At 49.1% G+C, this 24168-nt stretch overlaps 2 protein-coding genes across 2 annotated transcripts in view; both read right to left on the bottom strand.

Moving 5' to 3' along the window:
* Positions 1-1755, bottom strand: part of LOC137096874 (protein 4.2-like) — a 25212-nt gene extending 23457 nt beyond the window's left edge. Inside the window, exons 1-3 of the mRNA XM_067467135.1 lie at positions 1735-1755; positions 493-769; positions 175-387 (exon numbers count right to left, since the gene is read on the bottom strand). Of these exons, the coding sequence (XP_067323236.1) occupies positions 175-387; positions 493-769; positions 1735-1755 (511 nt within the window). The remainder of the gene's footprint in view (positions 1-174; positions 388-492; positions 770-1734) is intronic.
* Positions 1756-14977: 13222 nt separating this feature from the next.
* LOC132772630 (protein-glutamine gamma-glutamyltransferase 5-like) overlaps positions 14978-24168 on the bottom strand; it is a 28480-nt gene continuing 19289 nt past the window's right edge. Inside the window, exons 10-13 of the mRNA XM_067468319.1 lie at positions 21424-21837; positions 18825-18985; positions 15318-15451; positions 14978-15226 (exon numbers count right to left, since the gene is read on the bottom strand). Of these exons, the coding sequence (XP_067324420.1) occupies positions 15043-15226; positions 15318-15451; positions 18825-18985; positions 21424-21837 (893 nt within the window). The 3' untranslated portion in view covers positions 14978-15042. The remainder of the gene's footprint in view (positions 15227-15317; positions 15452-18824; positions 18986-21423; positions 21838-24168) is intronic.

Raw genomic sequence — 24168 nt, 5'->3', positions numbered from 1 at the left:
GATAGATACACAGATAGACATATAGATAGATGATAGAGAGATAGATAGATAGATAGATAGATAGATAGGAAGGCTTGTGAAGTGGGTTGCAGCTGGATCTGAGTGAGGCCCATCCCTGCCCTTTTGGGGAGTCTCCCTGCCCCCCCCCCCCCCACCTATGTGGACCCCTCCTACCTGGGCTCCAGGGGTTGAAGAGGAGGGCGAAGGTGCCCAGTGGGTGCTGCGAGGGAGGGGCGAGGGTCCCCGAGGGGAGCTGCAAGGTCAGTGCGTAGAGGCCAATGGGGGCATCGGCCGGAGGGGTCACGGAGAGGGTCCACTCGAGGTCATCGTGGGCCTCCAGGGCGAACTCCCATGCAAAGGTGTGCTTCAGGGTCCCACCTGCTGCTCCTGAGGGAAAAGAGGGTGGGAGGGTGATTGAGGGAGGGTGATTGAGGGGGGTCTCAGGCCAGGTGCCCCCTCCCCATCCTCGCTTCGGGGGTCTCTCTCACTCACCGGTCCAGGCCACCAGGAGGGTAGCGCCGGGGGTCCCGAGGAGGCTCCTCCGCTGTGCCTCGGACCCCCCCGGGCCAGAGAGGTGGAGGCGGAGGGTGAGGGGCTTCCCGCGGCGGACCACCAGGAGATCCCCCGTGCCCACAGCACTCGTCTGGTGGGCTTCATGGTTCTCCACAACCTGGAGGTCACACCGATTCACCTGCAACGCTGGGGGGAGAAGAAGGGGGTGGTGGGGTTGTAAGGGGCCCGCCAAGGACACACCCAGTTGGGGCCCCTTCTGCAAGGAGGGAAGAGCACAATCAAAGCAGCCCCAGCAGATGTCTACCCATAGAATCATAGAATCAAAGAGTTGGAAGAGACCTCCTGGGCCATCATCCAGTCCAACCCCATTCTGCCAAGAAGCAGGAATATTGCATTGAAATCACCCCTGACAGATGGCCATCCAGCCTCTGCTTAAAAGCTTCCCAAGAAGGAGCCTCCACCACACTCCCTCCAGGGCAGAGAGTTCCACTGCTGAACGGCTCTCACAGTCAGGGATCATGGAATCAAAGAGTTGGAAGAGACCTCCTGGGCCATCATCCAGTCCAACCCCATTCTGCCAAGGAATATTGCATTCAAAGCACCCCTGACAGATGGCCATCCAGCTTCTGTTTCAAAGCTTCCAAAGAAGGAGCCTCCACCACACTCTGGGGCAGAGAGTTCCACTGCTGAACGGCTCTCACAGTCAGGGATCATGGAATCAAAGAGTTGGAGGAGACCTCATAGGCCATCATCCAGTCCAACCCCATTCTGCCAAGGAATATTGCATTGAAATCACCCCGACAGATGGCCATCCAGCTTCTGTTTCAAAGCTTCCAAAGAAGGAGCCTCCACCACACTCCCTCCAGGGCAGAGAGTTCCACTGCTGAACGGCTCTCACAGTCAGGGATCATGGAATCAAAGAGTTGGAAGAGACCTCATAGGCCATCATCCAGTCCAACCCCATTCTGCCAAGGAATATTGCATTCAAAGCACCCCTGACAGATGGCCATCCAGCTTCTGTTTCAAAGCTTCCAAAGAAGGAGCCTCCACCACACTCCGGGGCGGAGAGTTCCACTGCTGAACGGCTCTCACAGTCAGGGATCATGGAATCAAAGAGTTGGAGGAGACCTCCTGGGCCATCCAGTCCAACCCCATTCTGCCAAGAAGCAGGAATATTGCATTGAAATCACCCAGAGAGTTCCACTGCTGAACGGCTCTCACAGTCAGGAAGTTCTTCCTCATGTTCAGCCTCTGAATTGACATGATAAAATTCTAGAATTATAAGGAACCCCCAAAAGGACACCCAGTCCACTCCCTTTACTGTGCCAGGCAGGAAGAGCACAATCAAAGCAGCCCCAATAAATGGCCATCCAGCCTCTGCATCGTCATCATAGAATTCTAGAATTATAAGGAACCCCCAAAGGACGTCCAACCCAGCCCCTTCTCCCCCCCCCCCCCCAGGCCGAAAGAGCACAATCAAAGCAGCCCCGACAGATAGCCATCCAGCCTCTGCATCGTTATCATAGAATTCTAGACACCCAGTCCACCCCCTTTATTCTGCCAAGCGGGAAGAGCACAATCAAAGCAGCCCCGACAGATGGCCACCCAGCCCCTGCATCATTAGAATTGTTGAATTGTAAGGAACCCCCAAAGGACATCCATCCCACCCATCCCTTTCTTCTGCCAGGCCGGAAGAGCACAATCAAAGCAGCCCCGACAGATGGCCAGCCACCCAGCCTCTGCATCGTCAGAATAGAATTCTAGAATTATAAGGAACCCCCAAAAGGACACCCAGCCCACCCATCCCTTTCTTCTGCCAGGCCGGAAGAGCACAATCAAAGCAGATGGCCGGCCACCCAGCCTCTACATCATCATCATCATACAATCGGTGAGTTGTAAGGACCCCCCAAAGGCCACCCAGTCCGGCCCTCTTCTTCCAGGAAGAGCCCCAATCCAAGCCCCCCCCCCCCCCGCAGAGGAATCTCCTTCCCTGTCATTCGAACCCAGAGCTTCACCGAGTCCCAGTGAAAAGGGCTGAAGCCCCTCAAGCCCCCCACCCCACCCCGGGCTACATGCCTGCTCTGATCTCTTCCTTCCTGACCTGGCTCCCGTGTCCCCTTCCCTTCTGGAGGCGGAACAGACCCGGTTTCCCCGGCTGACAGGCCTTTGGCCCCTGGGTTCCCCAGCTCATGGAGGAGGGGGTTGAAAGGGAAGCCCCCCCCCTCAAAAAAAAGTCTCCCCGAAGGAAGCACCCACTTTGGCCCATGGCGGCGTCCCTTGGCTTCCTTCTCTCCCGATGGGACTCTGTCTGGGGGGGGGGGGCTCGTCCCTGGGCTCTCCTCCCACCCCTCCCTCCCTCCCTCCCTCCCTTATCTGCCCCCCGCAGCAGCTGCGCCCAAGGAGCCTCCCTCTCTCCTTCCCTCCGCCGCCTTATCTGGGCCTCCCTCCCACTCGGGACGATAACAATACTACTGGACCGGGTTGTCTATAAAGCTATTCCCCTCCCAACCCTGCTCTATGCCTGTGAGACGTGGACTGTCTACAGACGTCACATGCAACTCCTGGAACGATTCCATCAGCGCTGCCTCCTAGTGCAGCATTTTCCCAAATGAAGCAGAGAGTGTTTGAGGATTGGGACATCCGTAGGGAGACCAAGGGGCTTGTTTATAGAGCTATTCCCCTCCCAACCCTGCTCTATGCCTGCGAAACATGGACTGTCTACAGGCATCACATGCAACTCCTGGAACGATTCCATCAGCGCTGTCTCCTAGTGCAGCATTTTCCCAAATGAAGCAGAGAGTGTTTGAGGATTGGGACATCCGTAGGGAGACCAAGGGGCTTGTTTTATAGAGCCATTGTCCTCCTAACCCTGCTCTATGCCTGCGAAACATGGACTGTCTACAGGCATCACATGCAACTCCTAGAACGATTCCATCAGCACTGCTTCCGGAAAATCCTGCAAATCTCTTGGGAAGACAGGCGGGGAAACGTCAGCGTGCTGGAAGAAGCAAAGACCACCAGCATTGAAGCGATGGTCCTCTGCCACCAACTCCGCTGGGCCGGCCACATTGTCCGGATGCCTGACCACCGTCTCCCAAAGCAGTTGCTCTACTCCGAACTTAAGAACAGAAAACGGAACGTTGGTGGGCAGGAAAAGAGATTGAAAGACAGGCTCAAAGCCAACCTTAAAAACTGGCATAGACACTGAGAACTAGGAAGCCCTTGAGCGCTCCAGCTGGAGGTCAGCTGTGACCAGCTGTGCTGCAGAATTTGAAGAGGCACAAAGGGAGGGTGAAAGAGAGAAACGTGCCAAGAGGAAGGCACGTCAAGCCAACCCCGACCGGGACCGCCTTCCACCTGGAAACCGATGCCCTCACTGCGGGAGAAGATGCAGGTCAAGAATAGGGCTCCACAGCCACATACGGACCCACAAGAATATTGGAAGACAATCATCCTCGGAAAATGAGGGATCACCTAAGTAAGTAAGTAAGTCCTACTGGACCGGGTTGTGGTGCAGCTGGTTGGGAGTCAGCTGTATTAAAATCACTCCTGACCGGAAGGTCATCGGTTCAAAGCAAGCCCGGGTTGGAGTAAGCTCCTGACCATTTGTCTAGCTTGCTGTCGACCTTTGCAGCCCGAAAGACAGTTGCATCCATCAAGTAGGAAATTCAGGTACCGCTTTATGCAAGGAGGCTAATTTAACTAATTTACAATGCCATAAAAAACTCCAGCAGCGTGCAAAAGAATGAGGAAGTACTCCATTGGTGTCACAAGTCAACCACGGTGGCTGGAATTCGAAGCATACCCTCATGAATCCAGAAAGTTCAATGACCTCTTTGTGTCTGTCTATATATGTTGTGTGTCTATGGCATTGAATGTTTGCCATGTATATGGCGTGCAAAAGAACGAGGAAGTACTCCATTGGTGTCACAAGTCGACCCCGGTGGCTGGAATTCAAAGCATATCCTCATGAATCTGGAAAGTTCAATAGCCTCTGTGTGTCTGTCTCTATATATGTTGTGTGTCTATGGCATTAAATTTATTTATTTATCGTGTCAGTAGCAAGCCAAACAGTTGTATTGCATTTTTAAACAAATAATACTAATAATAATAATAAATAAACTTTATTTATATCCCGCCACCATCTCTCCAACGGTGACTCGGAGCATTTTAAATGGGGCCAAACCCAGACAACATGTTACAGCAAAATAAAACAAAAACAAAAACAAAAAACAAACAAAACACAAAGTTTGCAAGTTTGGTAGTTGATTAGATGTCCTTTGACCAGTCGCTGGCCACTTGGAGTGCCTCTGGTGTTGCTGCAAGAAGGTCCTCCATTGTGCATCATGTGGCTGGGCTCAGGCTGCATTGCAGCAGTGGTCTGTGGTTGGCTCCTCTCTACACTCGCATGTCGTGGATTCCACTTTGTGGCCCCATTTCTGAAGGTTGGCTCTGAATCTTGTGGTGCCAGAGCGCAGTCTGTTCAGCGCCTTCCAAGTCTGTGTGCCCAGGGGGGAGTCTCTCATTTGGTATCAGCCATGGGTTGATGGCTGGGGGACATGAGAGAAGCCTCCTCGCAGGATTGCAAGACATCCGGGCGTCCCCTGGGCAACGTCTTTGTAGACGGCAGATTCTCTCACCACAGAAGCGACCCGCATGCAAGCAAGCAAGCAAAACAACCAACGGTCCTTTTCAGGACCAACCATGACAATAATCTCAATCAATATTGAAGGCATGTCAGCTGCCAAAGAGCAACTGCTCTATGAACTGTGCCGAGATAAGAAATGACATTTAACCAAATACCAAATTTGCAAAATCTGTGTGGTTTTTTTTTCTTTTTAATCTCTGTGTTTGTTTTGCTCTGTTAGAATTGTAACACAATGGTTGCTGATGACACGATAAATAAAGCCATGGGTTGAGGTGCTGGGTTTGAGCCTGCCACTTTTGGACTCTCGCTTGCTGAGGTGTTCCAGCGAGTGTCTCTGTAGATCTTAGAAAACTATGTCTTGATTTAAGTCGTTGACATGCTGGCTGAGACCCAAACAGGGGATGAGCTGGAGATGTCTCTGCCTTGGTCCTTTCACTATTGGCTGCCACTTCCCGGCGGATGTCAGGTGGTGCAATACCGGCTAAGCAGTGTAATTTCTCCAGTGGTGTAGGGCGCAGACACCCCATGATAATGCGGCATGTCTCATTCAGAGCCACATCTACTGTTTTAGCACTGTCTTTGAGTTTAATCTCTCTCTTCCTAAGTGTGCAGCTCCCTCCTTTCCTGGAGTTTCTCTTCTTTTTCTTCTCTCAGAACAAGCTTAGCCTCATTAGAGGAAAGAGGACTCTCTTCTATCAGCCATGTCTTGAGTCTTGAATTACATTTTTGGATTACATTATTTCTCATGCCAGTAAGGTAATGCTCAAGATCCTGCAAGGAAGACTCCAGCAAGACATGGAGCGAGTGTTGCCAGATGTTCATATCCGGATGCTGGAGAATGGAGAAAGGCAGGGAGTTTCAGAAAAACATCTACTTCTGCTTCATTGACTCTTCTAAAGCCTTTGACTGTGTGGATCATCATAAATGGTGGCAAGTTCTTGGTGGGATGGGCACCCCAAGCCCCCTTCCCTCTCTCCTGAGGAATCTGTCCAAGGACCAAGGAGCAACAGTCAGAACTGACCACGGAACAGGAGACGGGTTCAAGATTGGGAAAGGCGTCCGGCAAGGCTGCATCCTCTCACCCAACCTTTTTAACTTGTATGCAGAACACATCATGCGAGGATGTGTGGGGCTGGAGGAATGCAAAGCTGGGGTGGAAATGGCTGGAAGAAACACTGACAACCTCAGATATGCAGATGACACCACTCTGATGGCCGAAAGCGAGGAGGAGCTGAGGAGCCTTCTCATCAAGGTGAAAGAAGAAAGCGCAAAAGCCGGGTTGCAGCTAAACATCAAAAAAACCAAGATTATGGCAACAAGAATGATTGACAACTGGGAAATAGAGGGAGAAACCATGGAGGCCGTGACAGACTTTGTATTTCTAGGTGCAAAGATTACTGCAGAGGCAGACTGTGGCCAGGAAATCAGGAGACGCTTCCTTCTTGGGAGGAGAGCAATGTCCAGTCTCGATAAAATAGTGAAGAGTAGAGACATCAGACTGGCAACCAAGATCCATTGCCTAGTCCAAGCCATGGTCTTCCCTGTAGTCACCTACGGATGTGAGAGCTGGACCTTCGGGAAGGCTGAGCGAAGGAAGATCGATGCTTTTGAGCTGTGGTGTTGGAGGAAAGTGCTGAGAGTGCCTTGGACTGCGAGAAGATCCAGGAAATAAAGCCCGACTGCTCACTGGAGGGAAAGATACTAGAGGCAAAGTTGAAGTACTTTGGCCACATCATGAGGAGACAGGAAAGCCTAGAGAAGACAATGATGCTGGGGAAAGTGGAAGGCAAAAGGATGAGGGGCCGACCAAGGGCAAGATGGATGGATGGCATCCTTGAGGTGACTGGACTGACCTTGAAGGAGCTGGGGGTGGTGACGGCCGACAGGGAGCTCTGGCATGGGCTGGTCCATGAGGTCACGAAGAGTCGGAGACGACTGGACGAATGAACAACAACAACAACATCCCTTTATCTCGGTGGAGGCCACAAGGGGGCACTAGAGAGAGGACAGTCCAATTTAATGGGTGGAGGGGGGGTTGAAGAAGAAAAACCATTTTCCCCATTTTCCTGTTATCCCCCCACCCCGGTCTGTCCTCCATGTCCCCCATATCCTTGTTTATAGTATGGGAACTGGGGAGGGGGAAATGACCAGCAAAAATGAAGGACATGATTTTCCTCTTTCACCCCCCCCCCCCCCACAAATGGACTAGCCTTCTCTCTCTAGCACCCCCTAGTGGCCTCCACCCAGATAATGGAATGGTACCTGTAGGGGTAATTCGATGTAAGAGTCACAATGAGTAGTGACAGAAGTTCTATACAACTCCGGCCCAGTTTACTTGTCTGAACGTATCTCCCTCTATGTTCCGCCTTGTAGTCTAAGATCTGCCGGGGAGGCCCTGCTCTCAGTCCCACCAGCTTCGCAAACGTGACTGGTGGGGACGAGGGACAGGGCCTTCTCAGTGGTGACCCCCTGCCTGTGGAATTTGCTCCCCAGCAAAATTAGATCGGCGTCCTCCCTCCGTTCTTTCAGAAGAAAACTGAAGGCTTGATTGTGGAACTTACTTACTTACTTACTTACTTAGGCGATCCCTCGTTGGACGAGTAAGATGGTCTTCCATTATGGATTTCCTTGTGGGTCCGTATGTGGCTGTGGAGCCCTATTCTTGCTCTGCATCTTCTTCCGCAGTAAGGGCATTGGTTTCCAGGTGGAAGGCGGTCCCGGTCGGAGTTGGCTTGACGCGCCTTCCTCCTGGCACGTTTCACTCTTTCACCCTCCACTTGTGCCTCCTCAAATTCTGCAGCACTGCTGGTCACAGCTGCCCTCCAGCTGGAGCGCTCAAGGGCCATTCGGCTTGATTGTGGAACCAGGCTTTTGGCTAAAGGATATAACGGCACCTGAACAGTGAATTGGACCAGACGGTTGTGATAATGCAAATGCCTTTATGATTGGATAACTCATGTTGTTTTAATATATTATATTGTATGATTTTATTTTATAATTGTAATTATTGCGGCAACAAATCATTGCCATTGTGAGCCGCTCTGAGTCCCCTTGCGGGGATGAGAAAAGTGCGGTAGAAATGCTTTAAATAAACAAACAAACAAACAAATAAAATAAGTCATAGGTGGTGGGTTCACAGGTGAGAGGAAGGAGGGAAAGGGCTTGTTAAGGATGTTGCAATGCACCTGTTTTGCTAATTAATATCATTTTGGGGTTGTTGTAGGTTTTTCCGGGCTATATGGCCATGGTCTAGAGGCATTCTCTCCTGACGTTTCGCCTGCATCTATGGCAAGCATCCTCAGAGGTTGTGAGGTGAGAACGACAGGAGAGAATCCCTCTAGACCATGGCCATATAGCCATTTGATTCTGGCCATGAAAGCCTTCGACAATACTATGCCATTTTTGGCTTTACTTGTCAATTGTATTTATTTATTTATTTATTTATTTACTTTGCTTCTATACGGCTGTATCTCAAGCCCGAAGGCGACTCACGGCGGTTCACAAACAGTAAAAACAGTAGAAACAGCAGTGGTTCCATACAACATATAACAATTGACTTAACACATTATCCATCAATTACCAATAAGCAATTACAATGCACAATTATTACAAAACACAACCGTACTCAATCTTCTCCTCATCCAAGCGTAGTCCAGGTTCGTCGTCCATTGTTCCATTCCTATGTTCCATTACCAGATTCCACTAAATTACTCAAACGCCTGCACAAACATCCAGGTCTTCACCTTTTTGCGGAATACCATTAGAGATGGTGCTAGTCTAATGTCCGTAGGAAGGGAGTTCCACAGCCGAGGAGCCACCACCGAGAAGGCCCTATCTCTCGTCCCCGCCAGCCGAGCTTGAGAAGCAGGCGGGATCGAGAGCAGGGTCTCCCCGGAAGATCTCAAACTCCTCGTGGGTTCATAGGCAGAGATGCGGTCAGACAGGTAGCTTGGGCCGGAACCGTTTAGGGCTTTAAAGGCCAACGCCAGCACTTTGAATTCAGCCCGGTAGCAGATCGGTAGCCAGTGGAGTTGGCGCAACAGGGGGGTTGTATGCTCCCTGCGCTCCGCTCCTGTTAAAATCATGGCTGCCGAGCGTTGGACTAGTTGGAGCTTCCGAGCTGTCTTCAAAGGCAACCCCACGTAGAGAGCGTTGCAGTAGTCTAAACGGGATGTAACCAGAGCGTGGACTACCGTGGCCAAGTCAGACTTGTACACAATAAAATGAAAAAAATTGAACATACAAAAAAAGCATCTCTGACTTGGCTCTCAAGATTCGATCGCATGCTGAACATGAGTCAATAGTGTGACGTGGCAACTCAAAAGGCCGATGCGATGGTGTCTGGGGATGGACTTTGTTTTTTACTGTCCCTGTGAAATGTGTTTTATTGGTCTTTTATTATGATTTGGTTATGATTGAATGTTTATATAGTTTATCTTTATGTTTTTAGTTTATGGTGTACTAGCTGTACCCACCACGCGTGGCTGTGGCCAACCTTCCTTCCCTCTTACTTTCTTTCTTTCTCTCTCTCTCTCTCTCTTTCTTTTTCTCTCTCCTTCCTTCCTTCCTTCTCTTCCTCTTCCCTTCTTTCCGCCCTTTTCTTTCCCTTTTCTTTTCTCTCCTTTCTTCCCTCTCTACCTATTTTTGGACTGCAACTCCCAGCTGATCAATCTACCACCTATCTACCTATCTCTATCTAATCTATCTAGCATATCTACCTGGAGGATTGCTGGGAGTTGCAGTCAGGCCTGTAGCGAGGGGGTGGTTTTAGGGGTTCAACCCCCCCCCTAAATGTTTCAGATTTTTTTAAAAAAAAAACCTGGTTTACTCATGAATTTTAACTGGTTAACCCAATCCCCATGCTGCTAAGTCTATGAGATGCAAAAAATTAAGAGTCCCTCCAGAACTGTAAGCACTATCTCAAGCAAATATTGACAATTTATTCACACTGTCATTACTTGCAGCAAGAGCCAATGTAGTGAAGCAACCAAGTTGGGGTGTGTGTGTGTTGAATGCTCTCATTAAGGAGGCCAGACTTGGTGGAGGTGGTTGACAGGGGCGGAGCTGCAGGCTATTGAAGGCTGCTCTGCCCCCTGCAGGTGTGCTCTTTGCTTCAGCGTGAGCTAGGAGGTAGGTTTCAACACACACCCCTGAAATTTTCAACCCTCCCCGAAATTTTCAACCCCCCCCCCCCCAAATTGTCAACCCTCCCCGAAATTTTTTTCTGGCTACGGCCCTGGTTGCAGTCCAGGAATAGGAAATTGGAAACATGCAAGGATTGGGATGCTCTCAAAGAAATCCAAGGAGATGAAACCTTGCATCTTGGAAGCAGTACATTTGGATCATCCTCCTCTCCTAAAGAGCCTGGTCTAGGGGATGCTGGGAGCTGTAGTCCAGAAGAATGTGTGGATATGCTATTGTGTGTTTTGTTTGCCAGGGGGAATCATTTTTGTACATGTGCTGTAGCATCTTTTGGGGATTTTTGTTGCTTTTAAAGTCTTTTCTGCTGTGTTTTTCAGTGTTTTTATGAGTGATGGTCACTGGTTGGCCTGAGAGGTGTTATACTGTCCAAATTTCATGTCAATTCGTCCAGTGGTTTTTGAATTATGTCAATCCCACAAACCAACATTACATTTTTATTTATATAGACTAGCCACCCCCTGCCATGCGTTGCTGTAGCACAGTCTGTGTATGTGTTTTGTGTGTGTGTGTGTATGTGTACATGTGTATATATGTGGTTTTGTGCATGCTTTGTAATGTATTTTTTAACCTTTTTGGCTCTTTAAGTCTCTTCCACTGTGTTTTTCTGTGTTTTCATGAGTGATGGTCACTCGTTGGCCTGAGAGGTGTCTTGTGTCCAAATTTGGTGCCAATTCGTCCAGTGGTTTTTGAGTTCTGTTAATCTCACAAACCAACATTACATTGTATTGTCGAAGGCTTTCATGGCCAGAATCACTGGGTTGTTGTAGGTTTTTTCGGGCTATATGGCCATGGTCTAGAGGCATTCTCTCCTGACGTTTTGCCTCCATCTATGGCTTGCCATAGATGCAGGCGAAATGTCAGGAGAGAATGCCTCTAGATCATGGCCATATAGCCCGAAAAAACCTACAACAACCCACCGAACATTACATTTTTATTTATATAGACTAGCCGTCCCCTGCCACGCATTGATGTGGCCCACATGGGGGTTCTGTGTGGAAGGTTTGGCCCAATTCTGTCATGGGTGGGGTTCAGAATGCTCTGTGATTGTAGGTGAACTATAAATCCCAGCAACTACAACTCCCAAATGTCAAGATTCTATTTCCCCCAAACTCTATCAGTGTCCACATTTGGGCATATTGAGTCTTCGTGTAGAGTTTGGTCCAGATCCATCATTGTTTGAGTCCACAGTGATCTCTGGATGTAGGTGAACTACAACTCCCAAACTCAATGTCAATGCCCACCAAACTCTTGTAGTGTTTTCTGTTGATCATGGGAGTTCTGTGTCCCAAGTTTGGTTCAATTCCATCATTGGTGGAGTTCAGAATGTTCTTTGATTGTAGGTGAACTATAAATCCCAGCAACTACAACTCCCAAATGTCAAGATTCTATTTTCTCTAAACTCCACCAGTGTTCACTTTTGGACATATTGACTATTCGTGTAGAGTTTGGTCCAGATCCATCATTGTTTGAGTCCACAGTGATCTCTGGATGTAGGTGAACTACAACTCCCAAACTCAATGTCAATGCCCACCAAACTCTTGTAGTGTTTTCTGTTGATCATGGGAGTTCTGTGTCCCAAGATTGGTTCAATTCCATCATTGTTGGAGTTCAAAATGTTCTTTGATTGTAGGTGAACTATAAATCCCAGCAACTACAACTCCCAAACTACAAAATCAATTTTTTTTGAGTGAAGGACATACATTGGCCTGAGAGGTGTCTTGTGTCCAAATTTGGTGTCAATTCGTCCAGTGGTTTTTGAGTTCTGTTAATCTCACAAACTAACATTACATTTTTATTTATATAGATTTTAGTGGCATTGCATGGTTTCCTTTTATGTTGTAAGCCGCCCTGAGTCCCCATGGGGAGATGTGGTGGGATACATACACATAAAGTCTTGTTGATTGATTGGACTGGATGACCTTTTGTCATATGATTGTCATATGATTGTGGCGCAGCTGGCTGAGTGTCAGCTGCATTAAGATCACTCTGACCAAAAGGTCATGAGTTCGAAGCCAGCCCGGGCTGGAGTGGGTGTCCAGCCATTGTGTAGCCCGTTGTCGACCTTTGCAACCCGAAAAACAGTTGCATCTGCCAAGTAGGAAAATAAGGCACCACCTTGTGTGGGAGGCTAAATTTAACTAATTTATGAGGCCATAAAGAAAAAGACTCCGGGGAATGTGGAATGCGGAAGAACTTCATCGGTGTCGCTGATGGACGATGAAAAGCAGCAGCTCCCCTGGCGGCCAGAAAAAAGTTAAATAGCCTCGGTGTATTTGTGTGTTAAACGTTGTTTGTCAAACTGGCATTGAATGTTTGCCATATATGTGTTGACTGTAATCCGCCCTGAGTCCCCTGCGGGGTGAGAAGAAGGGCGGAATATAAGAACTGTAAATAAATAAATAAAATAAATAATGTTCCATAGTTGATGGTGGTGGGTGGTGGTAGACCTGGCAGTTGGTGATGGAAGGGTTAATGTAAGTCTTGGTTCTAAAGGGCTGAGTAGTTTGTAAAGTAACAGTTTACAGGTAAAAGCAATTAAGCGTGGAGGTATGCAGGGGATAGGCTGCAGCTGGGTGTTACTGAATTTAAAGAACTAACCTTGGGACTAATCTTTGGGAGAAAAGTATTGTCATATTTTGGTGGTGGATGCTGCTGGTTTCCCCCCCAGGTCTGTTGGATTTTCGGTATCCTGACCTGTCTCCTGTAATCTTGAAACTCTGGAACCTTTGAACTGGCTTCTGACTATGGCATAGACTCTTGATCCCTGGACTTTGTTTATTGAACTCTCGGCGTTTGACCACTGGACTGGACCCTTTTGACTACCCTTTTGACCCTTTTTTTGTGTTTTCATGAGTGATGGTCACTCGTTGGCCTGATAGGTGTCTTGTGTCCAAATTTGGTGTCAATTCATGTAGTGGTTTTTGAGTTATGTTAATCCCACAAATGAACATTACATTGTATTGTCGAAGGCTTTCATGGCCGGAATCACTGGGTTGTTGTAGGTTTTTTCAGGCTATATGGCCATGATCTAGAGGCAAACCATAGATGCAGGCGAAACGTCAGGAGAGAATTCTCTAGATCATGGCCATATAACCCGAAAAAACCTACAACAACCCACCGAACATTACATTTTTATTTATATAGACTAGCCGTCCCCTGCCACGCATTGATGTGGCCCACATGGGGGTTCTGTGTGGAAGGTTTGGCCCAATTCTGTCATGGGTGGGGTTCAGAATGCTCTGTGATTTTAGGTGAACTATAAATCCCAGCAACTACAACTCCCAAATGACAAGATTCTATTTTCTCCAAACTCCACCAGTGTTCGCTTTTGGGCATATTGAGTATTCGTGTAGAGTTTGGTCCAGATCCATCATTGTTTGAGTCCACAGTGATATCTGGATGTAGGTGAACTACAACTCCCAAACTCAATGTCAATGCCCACCAAACTCTTGTAGTGTTTTCTGTCGATCATGGGAGTTCTGTGTCCCAAGTTTGGTTCAATTCCATCATTGTTGGAGTTCAAAATGTTCTTTGATTGTAGGTGAACTATAAATCCCAGCAACTACAACTCCCAAACTACAAAATCAATTTTTTTCGAGTGAAGGACATACATTGGTTTGTTAGGTGTCTTGTGTCCAAATTTGGTGTCAATTCGTCCAGTGATTTTTGAGTTATGTTAATCTCACAAACTAACATTACATTTTTATTTATATAGATTTTAGTGGCATTGCATGGTTGCCTTTTAGGTTGTAAGCCGCCCCGAGTCCCCATGGGGAGATGTGGTGGGATACATACAAATAAAGTCTTGTTGATTGATTGGACTGGATGACCTTTTGTCATATGTTCCATAGTTGATGGTGGTTGGTGGTGGTAGACCTGGTAGTTGGTGATGGAAGGGTTAATGTAAGTATTAGTTCTAAAGGGTTGACTAATCAGTAAGTAAGAGTTCATGGGTGAAAGCAATTAAGGGTGGAAGTATGCAAGAGATAGGTTGCAGATGGGTGTGTCTGGATATAAGGAGCGAACCTTGGAAATGATCTTCTGGAGAAAAGTATTATCATATTTTGGTGGTGGATGCTGCTGGTTTTCCCCCCAGGTCTGTTGGATTTTCGGTATCCTGATCTGTCTCCTGTAATCTTGAAACTCTGGAACCTTGAACCTTTGGACTGGCTTCTGACTATGGCATAGACTCTTGATCCCTGGACTTTGTTTATTGAACTCTCGGCGTTTGACCACTGGACTGGACCCTTTTGACTACAAAGTTACTTTTGCTATCAGTTTTTGTTTATTCTGTAGCTGCGTGCTATCTTTATGTTTTATATTTTGGACTATAAAAACAGCCAGGAAGTAAGTGCTGTTTTAATTAAACTGGGAGTTCGATTAATCTCTACCTAAATAAGGCAGAGCCCTGGCAATGTGACACCTTTGGGGGTCCCTTCCAATTCTATCATTCCCTCCTTGCACTAAGAGCCAACCTCCCAGTCCCCCCATTTCTCTGCATTCGTCTCTCTCCCCACTCCAGTGTAGAAGGAGCATCAGTCCCTTTGGAGAGGTCCATCTCTTTGGTAACTCCAAATGAATGAATGAGGACGGGATGCAGAAGGTGGTGGGATTTGCAGAGACCTTTATTAAAAGCAGTGCCACTCTTTTTCCTCCTCTGTCTTCTCTTTGTGGGCCCCTCAGGGTCCCCTGCGGACCCTCCACCCAGTGGACGGAGCAGAGGCCACCTGGACACACTTTCGGCCCTTGATGGGGGCAAACTGGCTCCCGGTGAGGCTCACGTGCACCTGCCGCGGCCCGGCCTTGAAGGGCGTCAGGTGGAAGGTCACGCTGGTCTCCGCCCGAGGCGCCAAGCAGCCCAGCCTGGGGAGAGAGGAGAAGAAGGGACAAGGGGTGTCACTCACAGAGCAGACAGCAATGGGCCTCCCCTCCCCTCCCCTGCCCTGTCACTCACTCGATCTGCATCTGCCCCTTGAGCAGCCCACTCCCCTCCACTGTCAGCAGGCAGCGGCCCACCACCTCGGACAGCGGGTTGGAGAAGACCACTTGCAGCGGGAAGGACTTGTGCAGGACGGCCGGGGACAGCGCCTGCAAAAGGGAGGGGGCGAGAGAAAGAGAGAAGGGGTCAAGCCCCAATGGCCCGCAATCAGTGACACAGCGCTGCACTTTCGTCCCATGCCCTGCTCCTTGGCTACAGTTTGCACGATCCCATTCCCTTGTCTTGTTTACATGTCTTATGGCCATGTCTTAGAGTCATGAATCATAGAATCATAGAATCAAAGAGTTGGAAGAGACCTCATGGGCCATCCAGTCCAACCCCATTCTGCCAAGAAGCAGGAATATTGCATTCAAATCACCCCTGACAGATGGCCATCCAGCCTCTGTTTCAAAGGCTCCAAAGAAGGAGCCTCCACCACACTCCGGGGCAGAGAGTTCCACTGCTGAACGGCTCTCACAGTCAGGAAGTTCTTAGAATCATAGAATCCTAGAATCCAAAGTGTAAACTCCAGGCAATTTGGTTGAGAGAATGTGCCCCGGAGTGTGGTGGAGGTGGAAGAGACCTCCTGGGCCATCCAGTTCAACCCCATTCTGCCAAGAAGCAGGAATATTGCATTCAAATCACCCCTGACAGATGGCCATCCAGCCTCTGTTTCAAAGGCTCCAAAGAAGGAGCCCCCACCACACTCCCTCTGGGGCAGAGAGTTCCTTTTCTTGTGTGTTGTTGTTGTTCATTCGTTCAGTCGTCTCCGACTCTTCGTGACCTCATGGACCAGCCCACGCCAGAGCTCCCTGTTGGCCGTTACCACCCCCAGCTCCCTCAAGGTCAGTCCAGTCACTTCAAGGATGCCATCCATCCATCTTGCCCTTGGTCGGCCCCTCTTCCTTTTGCCTTCCACTTTCCCCAGCATCATTCCCTTCTCTAGGCTTTGCTGTCTCCTCAGGATGTGGCATTCAAAGGACTTCCGCTTTCCCCCTAGTCTCCTTCCCTCCAATGAGCTTTAGTCGGGCTTTCTTTCCTGGAGGATGGACTGGTTGGATCTTCTCGCAGTCCAAGGCACTCTCAGCACTTTCCTCCAACACCACAGCTCAAAAGCATCTCTCTTCCTTCGCTCAGCCTTCCCTAAGGTCCAGCTCTCACATCCGTAGGTGACTACAGGGAATACCATGGCTTTGACTAGGCAGATCTTTGTATTAGTGTATTAGGTGGAAAAGAGTATTTCTCCTTGGAATTAGGTGGAAAAGAGTAGTAGAGTTGTGTGTCATCTGCATAGAGGTGGCACCTAACTGCAAAACTCCGGATGACCTCTCCCAGCGGTTTCATGTAGATGTTAAAGAGCATGGGAGACAGAATGGAGCCTTGCGGGACCCCACAGGTCAAAGGCCAGGGGTCCGAGCAGGCGTCTCCCAGCTTCACCAACTGGGATCGACCCTCCAGGAAGCATTTCCTTTAAGACAGGACGTGCAACCTTTGCCCAGCGGGAAGCCAGGGGCCCCAAGGAGAAGTTCTCAGAGGTTTTCCACCACAAGTGATCTTTAGATGGCTTGTGAAGTATAACAAAGTCTTTTATTAATGAACAATCAAACAGAAACTTCTCTTGTCTTCAGAAAGTTAAACAAATGATTCCAGGCTTTTATGCAACTGGTGTCTTCCTAAACGTGCCCATGAAGGACAGGCAACTGCCTTCAATAACTTCTTTACTTTAAAGGAAAATCCCCTTTTTAGCTTCTCCCAGGCTGACTGTAATCTAACCCTTACTGATGTGGGCTCTGCTACCGGGTTGAACTGCTTCTCAAACACCGAGTGGACCTACCAGTAAAGGCTTAGATGTTCTCCAGCTGGAGTTCTTTGGTCTTTAGGGCTGTTTCCCTGGAAATCTTTGGAGACTCTTAAGACTGTTTTCGCCCAGAAAGTCTTGGATGCTGTTAAGACTGTTTTCCCCCGGAAAGTCTTAAGGGTTGAAGCTTTTGTACAGGGGAATCTTGCACACGTCCTGTACATTAGCTTTCCTTGATGAGACTAACTAAAATGGCTCCCTTCCCTTCCCAATTGCCCTGAGCAAGGGGGGGGGGGGACAAACTTAATGATGATGGACAGGTGACTTGCCCTATGACTGAAACCAAAAGAAGCCACCTATCTACAGAGTCCCTGAAACCCAGGGCTGCAAGCAAACATTTAATACAAAGCAAATAAATTTGGAGCTCCTGGTACAGCTGTACCAGAACAGTCACCACAGGTCATTGGGCGTTGGTCTGAGTTTTAAACTGTTGTTTCCAATGAATCATCTGAGCAACGGTGTTATGCCTCTGCTTATGTTATTATTGTTGTTGTTGTTATTATTATTATTATTATTATTATTATTTCCAATTAATCATCTGAGCAACGGTGTTATGCCTCTGCTTATGTTATTATTGTTATTGTTATTATTGTTATTGTTATTATTATTATTATTATTATTATTTCCAATGAATCATCTGAGCAACGGTGTTATGCCTCTGCTTATGTTATTATTGTTGTTGTTGTTGTTGTTGTTATTATTATTATTATTATTATTATTATTTCCAATTAATCATCTGAGCAATGGTGTTATGCCTCTGCTTATGTTATTATTGTTATTGTTATTATTGTTATTGTTATTATTATTATTATTATTATTATTATTTCCAATGAATCATCTGAGCAACGGTGTTATGCCGCTGCTTATGTTATTATTGTTATTGTTATTGTTATTATTGTTATTGTTATTATTATTATTATTATTATTATTATTATTATTATTATTTCCAATGAATCATCTTAGCAACGGTGTTATGCCTCTGCTTATGTTATTATTGTTATTGTTATTGTTATTGTTATTATTATTATTTCCAATTAATCATCTGAGCAAGGGTGTTGTGCCTCTGCTTATGTTATTATTGTTATTGTTATTATTATTATTATTTCCAATTAATCATCTGAGCAACGGTGTTGTGCCTCTGCTTGTAGTCTGTCTGCGCAATCTTCTTGCAGCAGCTGAGGATGGGATCTATTGTTTCATCTGCTTCCTTGCACAGTTTACATATTATTATTATTAATTTTATTATTATTACTACTACTACTACTACTACTACTACTACTACATCCAACAGTTGATGTGGAGTTTTCTTTTGTTTTCTTGCGTACTGAAAGTGTATTCCTTTGCATGTTAAGAGGGGGGTGCTGTGATCCAATCATTAAGTAAGTTTTGAAACTGTTTGTTCTGTTCTCTGTTTTAGACAGCAAGCTATCCTCTGGCCCATCTGTTGTGTGTTTTTACTCTGCTGATGCTGTGCTTTAAGCGGAAGGTCAAACTGATTCAAATGGATTAGTTTATACTTTGGCCACACATCTTTTAGCACGAACATTTCCAACAGGCACCCTCTCCCTCCTCGGAAGGGCCCCTCCCTCCCCTCCTATCCCCTTTCCCAAGGTGTGCACCCCTACCTTGACGCGGAGGGTGGAGGTAGCGACGGTGACGGTCTTCTCGGCCAGGGCCTTGTGCCACGAGGAGCCCTCTTCGGCCACCGCCGAGATGCGCAGCTGCCGCCCTTCGGACAGGACGGGGCCGTAGTGCTCGAAGGGGATCCGCCACGCCAGCTCCTTCTCTGCAGAGAGACCGTGCGGGGAGAGAGCCGTGGGTGAGGGGGAAGGTTGAAGGCAAGGGTCAAGATCATTCCGGTCCTCTTCCCTTGACCTCCTCTGAGGTCAGAAGAGCTGGTCAAGGATCAGGGCTAGTGCAAAGGTCAAGGACATGGCAAAGCCATCCCTCCCACACTCCTGACCTTCTCTGAGGCTGAAGGGGTGGGGACAGAAGGGCCAGATCAAGGGTCAGATGAAGGGTCAAGGATGGGGTCAGTCATCCCCCTTCTCCAAGGCCAAGGAGGTAGTAGGAGGGATGGAAGGGCTGGGCCAAGAGTAAGGGACAGTGCAAGGGTCAAGGACCAGGGCAAAGATAGTGTCAAGGTCAGGGTTAGGGTCATCCCAGCCCCTTCCCTTGTTCTTATCCAAGGCAAAGGTGGTGGGGGGTATGGGCCAGGTCAAGGGTCAAGGACAGGGTCATCATCCCTCCTCCACTCCTGATCTTCTCTGAGGCTGTGATGGGGACAGAAGGGCCAGGTCAAGGGTCAGGGCTGGGGTCAAGGTCATCCCCTTCTTCTCCAAGGTCGAGGTGGTGGGGGCATGGAAGGGCCAGGTCAAGTGTCAGGGACCAGGTCAAGGTCATCCCAGCCCCTTCCCTTTCCCTTGATGGGGGGGATGGAAGGGCCAGGTAAAGGAGGTAAAGGGTCAAGGACATCCCTCCCCCACTGATCTTCTCTGAGGCTGAGGTGATGATGACGGAAGGGCCAGGTCAAGGGTCAGGGCTGGGGTCAAGGTCATCCCCTTCTTCTCCAAGGTCGAGGTGGTGGGGGATGGAAGGGCCAGGTGAAGAGTCAGGAACCGGGTCAAGGTCATCCCAGCCCCTTCCCTTGCCCTTATCCAAGGCCAAGGTGGTGGTGGTGGGGGGGTGGAAGGGCCAGGTCAAGGGTCAAGGACAGGGTCATCCCTTCCCCACTCCTGATCTTCTCTGAGGCTGAGGTGATGGGGACAGAAGGGTCAGGTCAAGGGTCATGGCTGGGGTCAAGGTCATCCCAGCCCCTTCCCTTGCCCTTATCCAAGGCAAAGGTGGTGGAGGGGGGTGGGCCAGGTCAAGGGTCAAGGACAGGGTCATCCCTCCCCCACTCCTGATCTTCACTGAGGCTGAGTGATGGGGACAGAAGGGCCAGGTCAAGGGTCAGGGCTGGGGTCAAGGTCATCCTCTTTTTCTCCAAAGTTGAGGTGGTGGGGGGATGGAAGGGCCAGGTCAAGGGCCAGGGAGCGGGTCAAGGTCAACCCAGCCCCTTCCCTTGCCCTACTCCAAGGCCAAGGTGGTGGTGGTGGGGATAGAAAGCCAGGTCAAGGGTCAGGGACAGGGTGAAGGTCATCTCTCCCCAACTTCTCATCTTCTCTGAGGTTGAGGTGTTGTGGACAGAAAGGCCAGGCCAAGGGTCAGGGCTGAGGTCAAGGTCATTCCCCGTCTTCTCCAACACTGAATGGGGGGGGGGGGGTGATGGAAGGACCAAGTCGGTCAGGGCCAGTGCAAGGGTCAAGGACAGGGCTAAGGACAGGATCAAGGTCATCCCCTTTCTCCTGAACGTTTTCAAGGCTGTGGTGGCAGTGGTGAGGATAGAAGGGTCGGGTCAAGACTCAGGACTAGTGCATGGGTCAAGGACAGGGTCAAGGTCATCCCACCCACTTCCCTTACCCTACTCCAAGGACGAGGTGGTGGTGGTAGGGATGGAAAGCGAGGTCAAGGGTCAGGGACAGGGTCAAGGTCATATTTCCCCAATTTCTCATCTTCTCTGAGGCTGAGGCCAGGCCAAGGGTCAGGGCTGAGGTCAAGTTCATTCCCCATTTTCTCCAACACTGAATTGGGGGGGGGGTGATGGAAGGACCAAGTCAAGGGTCAGGGCCAGTCCAAGGGTCAAGGGCAGGGCTAAGGACAGGGTCAAGGTCATCCCCTTTCTCCTGGCCTTCTCCAAGGCTGTGGTGGCAGTGGTGAGGATAGAAGGGTCGGGTCAAGGCTCAGGACAAGTGCATGGGTCAAGGACAGGGTCAAGGTCATCCCACCCACTTCCCTTACCCTACTCCAAGGCCGAGGTGGTGGTGGTAGGGATGGAAAGCGAGGTCAAGGGTCAGGGACAGGGTCAAGGTCATATTTCCCCAATTTCTCATCTTCTCTGAGGCTGAGGCCAGGCCAAGGGTCAGGGCTGAGGTCAAGTTCATTCCCCATTTTCTCCAACACTGAATTGGGGGGGGGGGGGTGATGGAAGGACCAAGTCAAGGGTCAGGGCCAGTCCAAGGGTCAAGGGCAGGGCTAAGGACAGGGTCAAGGTCAACCCCTTTCTCCTGGCCTTCTCCAAGGCTGTGGTGGCAGTGGTGAGGATAGAAGGGTCGGGTCAAGGCTCAGGACAAGTGCATGGGTCAAGGACAGGGTCAGGGTCAAGGTCATCCCCACAAGCCTGACCTTCTCCGGGGCCGAGGGTGAGGTGGCGGCGCTGGAGAGCGCAGGCGGGTCCGGGGTGTCCGTTGTGCCGCAGCGGCTGCGCGGCCATGTTGATGGTGACCTCCTTCCAGGCTTGGTCGCAGTTGCTGACCAACAGCTTCAGCTCCACATCCTGCCCGACCTGGGGGCTCTGGGCCAAGCGCAGGTGCAGTGCCGTTGCGGCCTTGGAGACGGAGGGGGCGGGCAGGGGCTCCGGGCGGGGCGCCGGACCTCGGGACAAGCTTCTTGCGCGCCGCTCGTGGAGTGCCCTGCGAGGAGGCCGGCCCGGACGGTCAACTTCGTCCCTTTTCTCATCCTCTTTTCTCTCTTTCTTGTCTTCCAGGTGCCGCTTCCGCCAGACGGCCTTCTCGAAGACTGCGCGCTCCTCCTTGGAGCCTGCGGGGAGAAAGAAGGTAAAAAGGAAGGAAGGAAGGAAGGAAGGAAGGAAGGAAGGAAAGAAGGAAGGAAGGGAGGACAGAAGGTCCTAAAGCCACAGCCACCCCTTCCAAAGCCCTGTGTGGGTCCTCTTCCAGCACTCATTTAGGATCTAGGTTCCAGGTTTGAAGCCTTTTTAGTTCTCAGAACATTTAATGGAGACAATGAGTCTGTGAGTTTTTTGGGCTGCCTGGAATTTGTCCCAGCAGCACTCTCTCCTGACGTTTCACTTGCATCTGTGGCTAATGGCATCTTCAGAGGTCTGTTGGAAATGAGGCAAGAGGAGTGTGTATATAGGTAAGGTAAAGGTTTTCCCCTGACATTAAGTCCAGTCGTGTCCGACTCTGGGGTGTGGTGCTCATCTCAATTTCTAAGCCGAAGAACCAGCGTTGTCTGTAGACGTCTCCAAGGTCATGTGGCCGGCATGACTGCATGGAACACCATTACATGGAACACCAGCCATGATACTAACAGGATCGGCACTCAGGGAGCATACAACTCCTCTGTTGCGCCAGCTCCATTGGCTACCAATTTGCTATCGGGCACAATTCAAAGTGCTGGCGTTGGCCTATAAAGCCCTAAATGGTTCTGGCCCTACTTACCTCTCCGAACGCATCTCCAGCTACGAACCCACCAGGACTTTAAGATCTTCTGGGGAGGCCCTGCTCTCGATCCTGCCTGCATCACAAGCACGGCTGGCGGGGACGAGGGACAGGGCCTTCTCAGTGGTGGCCCCTCGGCTGTGGAACGCCCTTCCCATGGACATTAGATCGGCCCCCTCATTAATGGTGTTTCAAAGAAAACTGAAAACCTGGCTATTTGAACAGGCATTTGGATAAGCAGTGCAATGAATATAGGAAAACGGAATTATGGATGACGAGTTGGATCATGATTCTAGTTACGAGATGCTAATGAGTTGTTTATTGATGTGTAATTACTTAGTATATTATGGTGTTAATTGTTTTAAATAGTTGTATGTTGTTAGTATTGAATTTTTGCTCCTGTTGTTTATTTATTTATTTATTTATTTACTGTACTTGTATACCGCTGTTTCTCAGCCCAGCTGGCGACTCAACGCGGTTTACAACAAAATACAACAGTCAACAGTATACAATTTAAAACCATAAAAGCATAATACACAATATTGGCACATCAATAACAACCCAATGCATCTCCTGACTAAAATCGTGATCCAGTTTCGTCGTCCATATTACCAATCCTTTAATCATTGCATTCATTGCACCGAATTAACCAAATGCCTGTTCAAACATCCAGGTTTTTAATCTTCTTCGGAACACCATCAGCGAGGGGGCTGATCTTACCTCCATGGGAAGGGCGTTCCATAGCCGAGGGGCCACCACAGAAAAGGCCCTATCTCTCGTCCCCGCCAGCCGCACCTGTGACGCAGGCGGGATAGAGAGCAGGGCCTCCCCAGAAGATCTTAGGGTCCTGGTGGGCTGATAGGCCGAGATACGTTCGGATAGGTAGGTTGGGCCAGAACCGTTTGAGTCGCCTACAGGCTGAGAAACTGCGATATACAAATAAAGTAAATAAAAAAAATAAATTACCTTCCTGCCGGAGCGGTACCTATTGATCTACTCACATTTGCATGTTTTCAAACTGCTAGGTTGGCAGAAGCTGGGGCTGATAGCAGAAGCTCACGCCGCTCCCTAGAATTGAACCTGCGACCTTTCAGTCAACAAGCTCAGTAGCTCAGTGCTTTAACCCACTGTGCCGCTGGGGGCTCCTAAGTGTATGTATACCTATAGAATAATATCCAGGTTGGGAGAAAGAACCCTTGTCTGTTTGAAGCAAGTGTGAATGTTGCAATTAGCAAAACAGAAAGGAAGAAACCATGGAAATGAAGAAAATCTGGTTTCCAGCATTAAAAAACACCAGAATCAAGACACTAAATAATGAACACCACTCAGAAACAGGAGAAATCCAGACAGCAAACCCTCAAGGGCCAAACAGAGGGTGCCTCCAGGCAACAGCGGCCAAGCTGCCTCTATGCAGATACCTTCACTGACTGGCTTTGCAGCTACATGGCTACTCTATGCTATCCAAGCTTGCCAATTGCAACATTCACATTTGCTTCCAACAAATAAAGGTTCATTCTCCCACCCTGGACATTATTCCACAGGGATATATACACTCCACTTGCCTCATATCCGACAGAACCTCTGAGGATGCCATCAGCCACAGATGCAGGCAAAACATAATTTAGAACCACGGATTGCACATGCCCAGTGGACATGTCCCAGCAGCATTCTCTCCTGACATTTCACCTGC

Source organism: Anolis sagrei, chromosome 4, assembly GCF_037176765.1.
Source record: "Anolis sagrei isolate rAnoSag1 chromosome 4, rAnoSag1.mat, whole genome shotgun sequence".
NCBI lineage: Eukaryota > Metazoa > Chordata > Lepidosauria > Squamata > Dactyloidae > Anolis > Anolis sagrei.
This window is presented reverse-complemented; position numbering and strand designations above follow the sequence as displayed.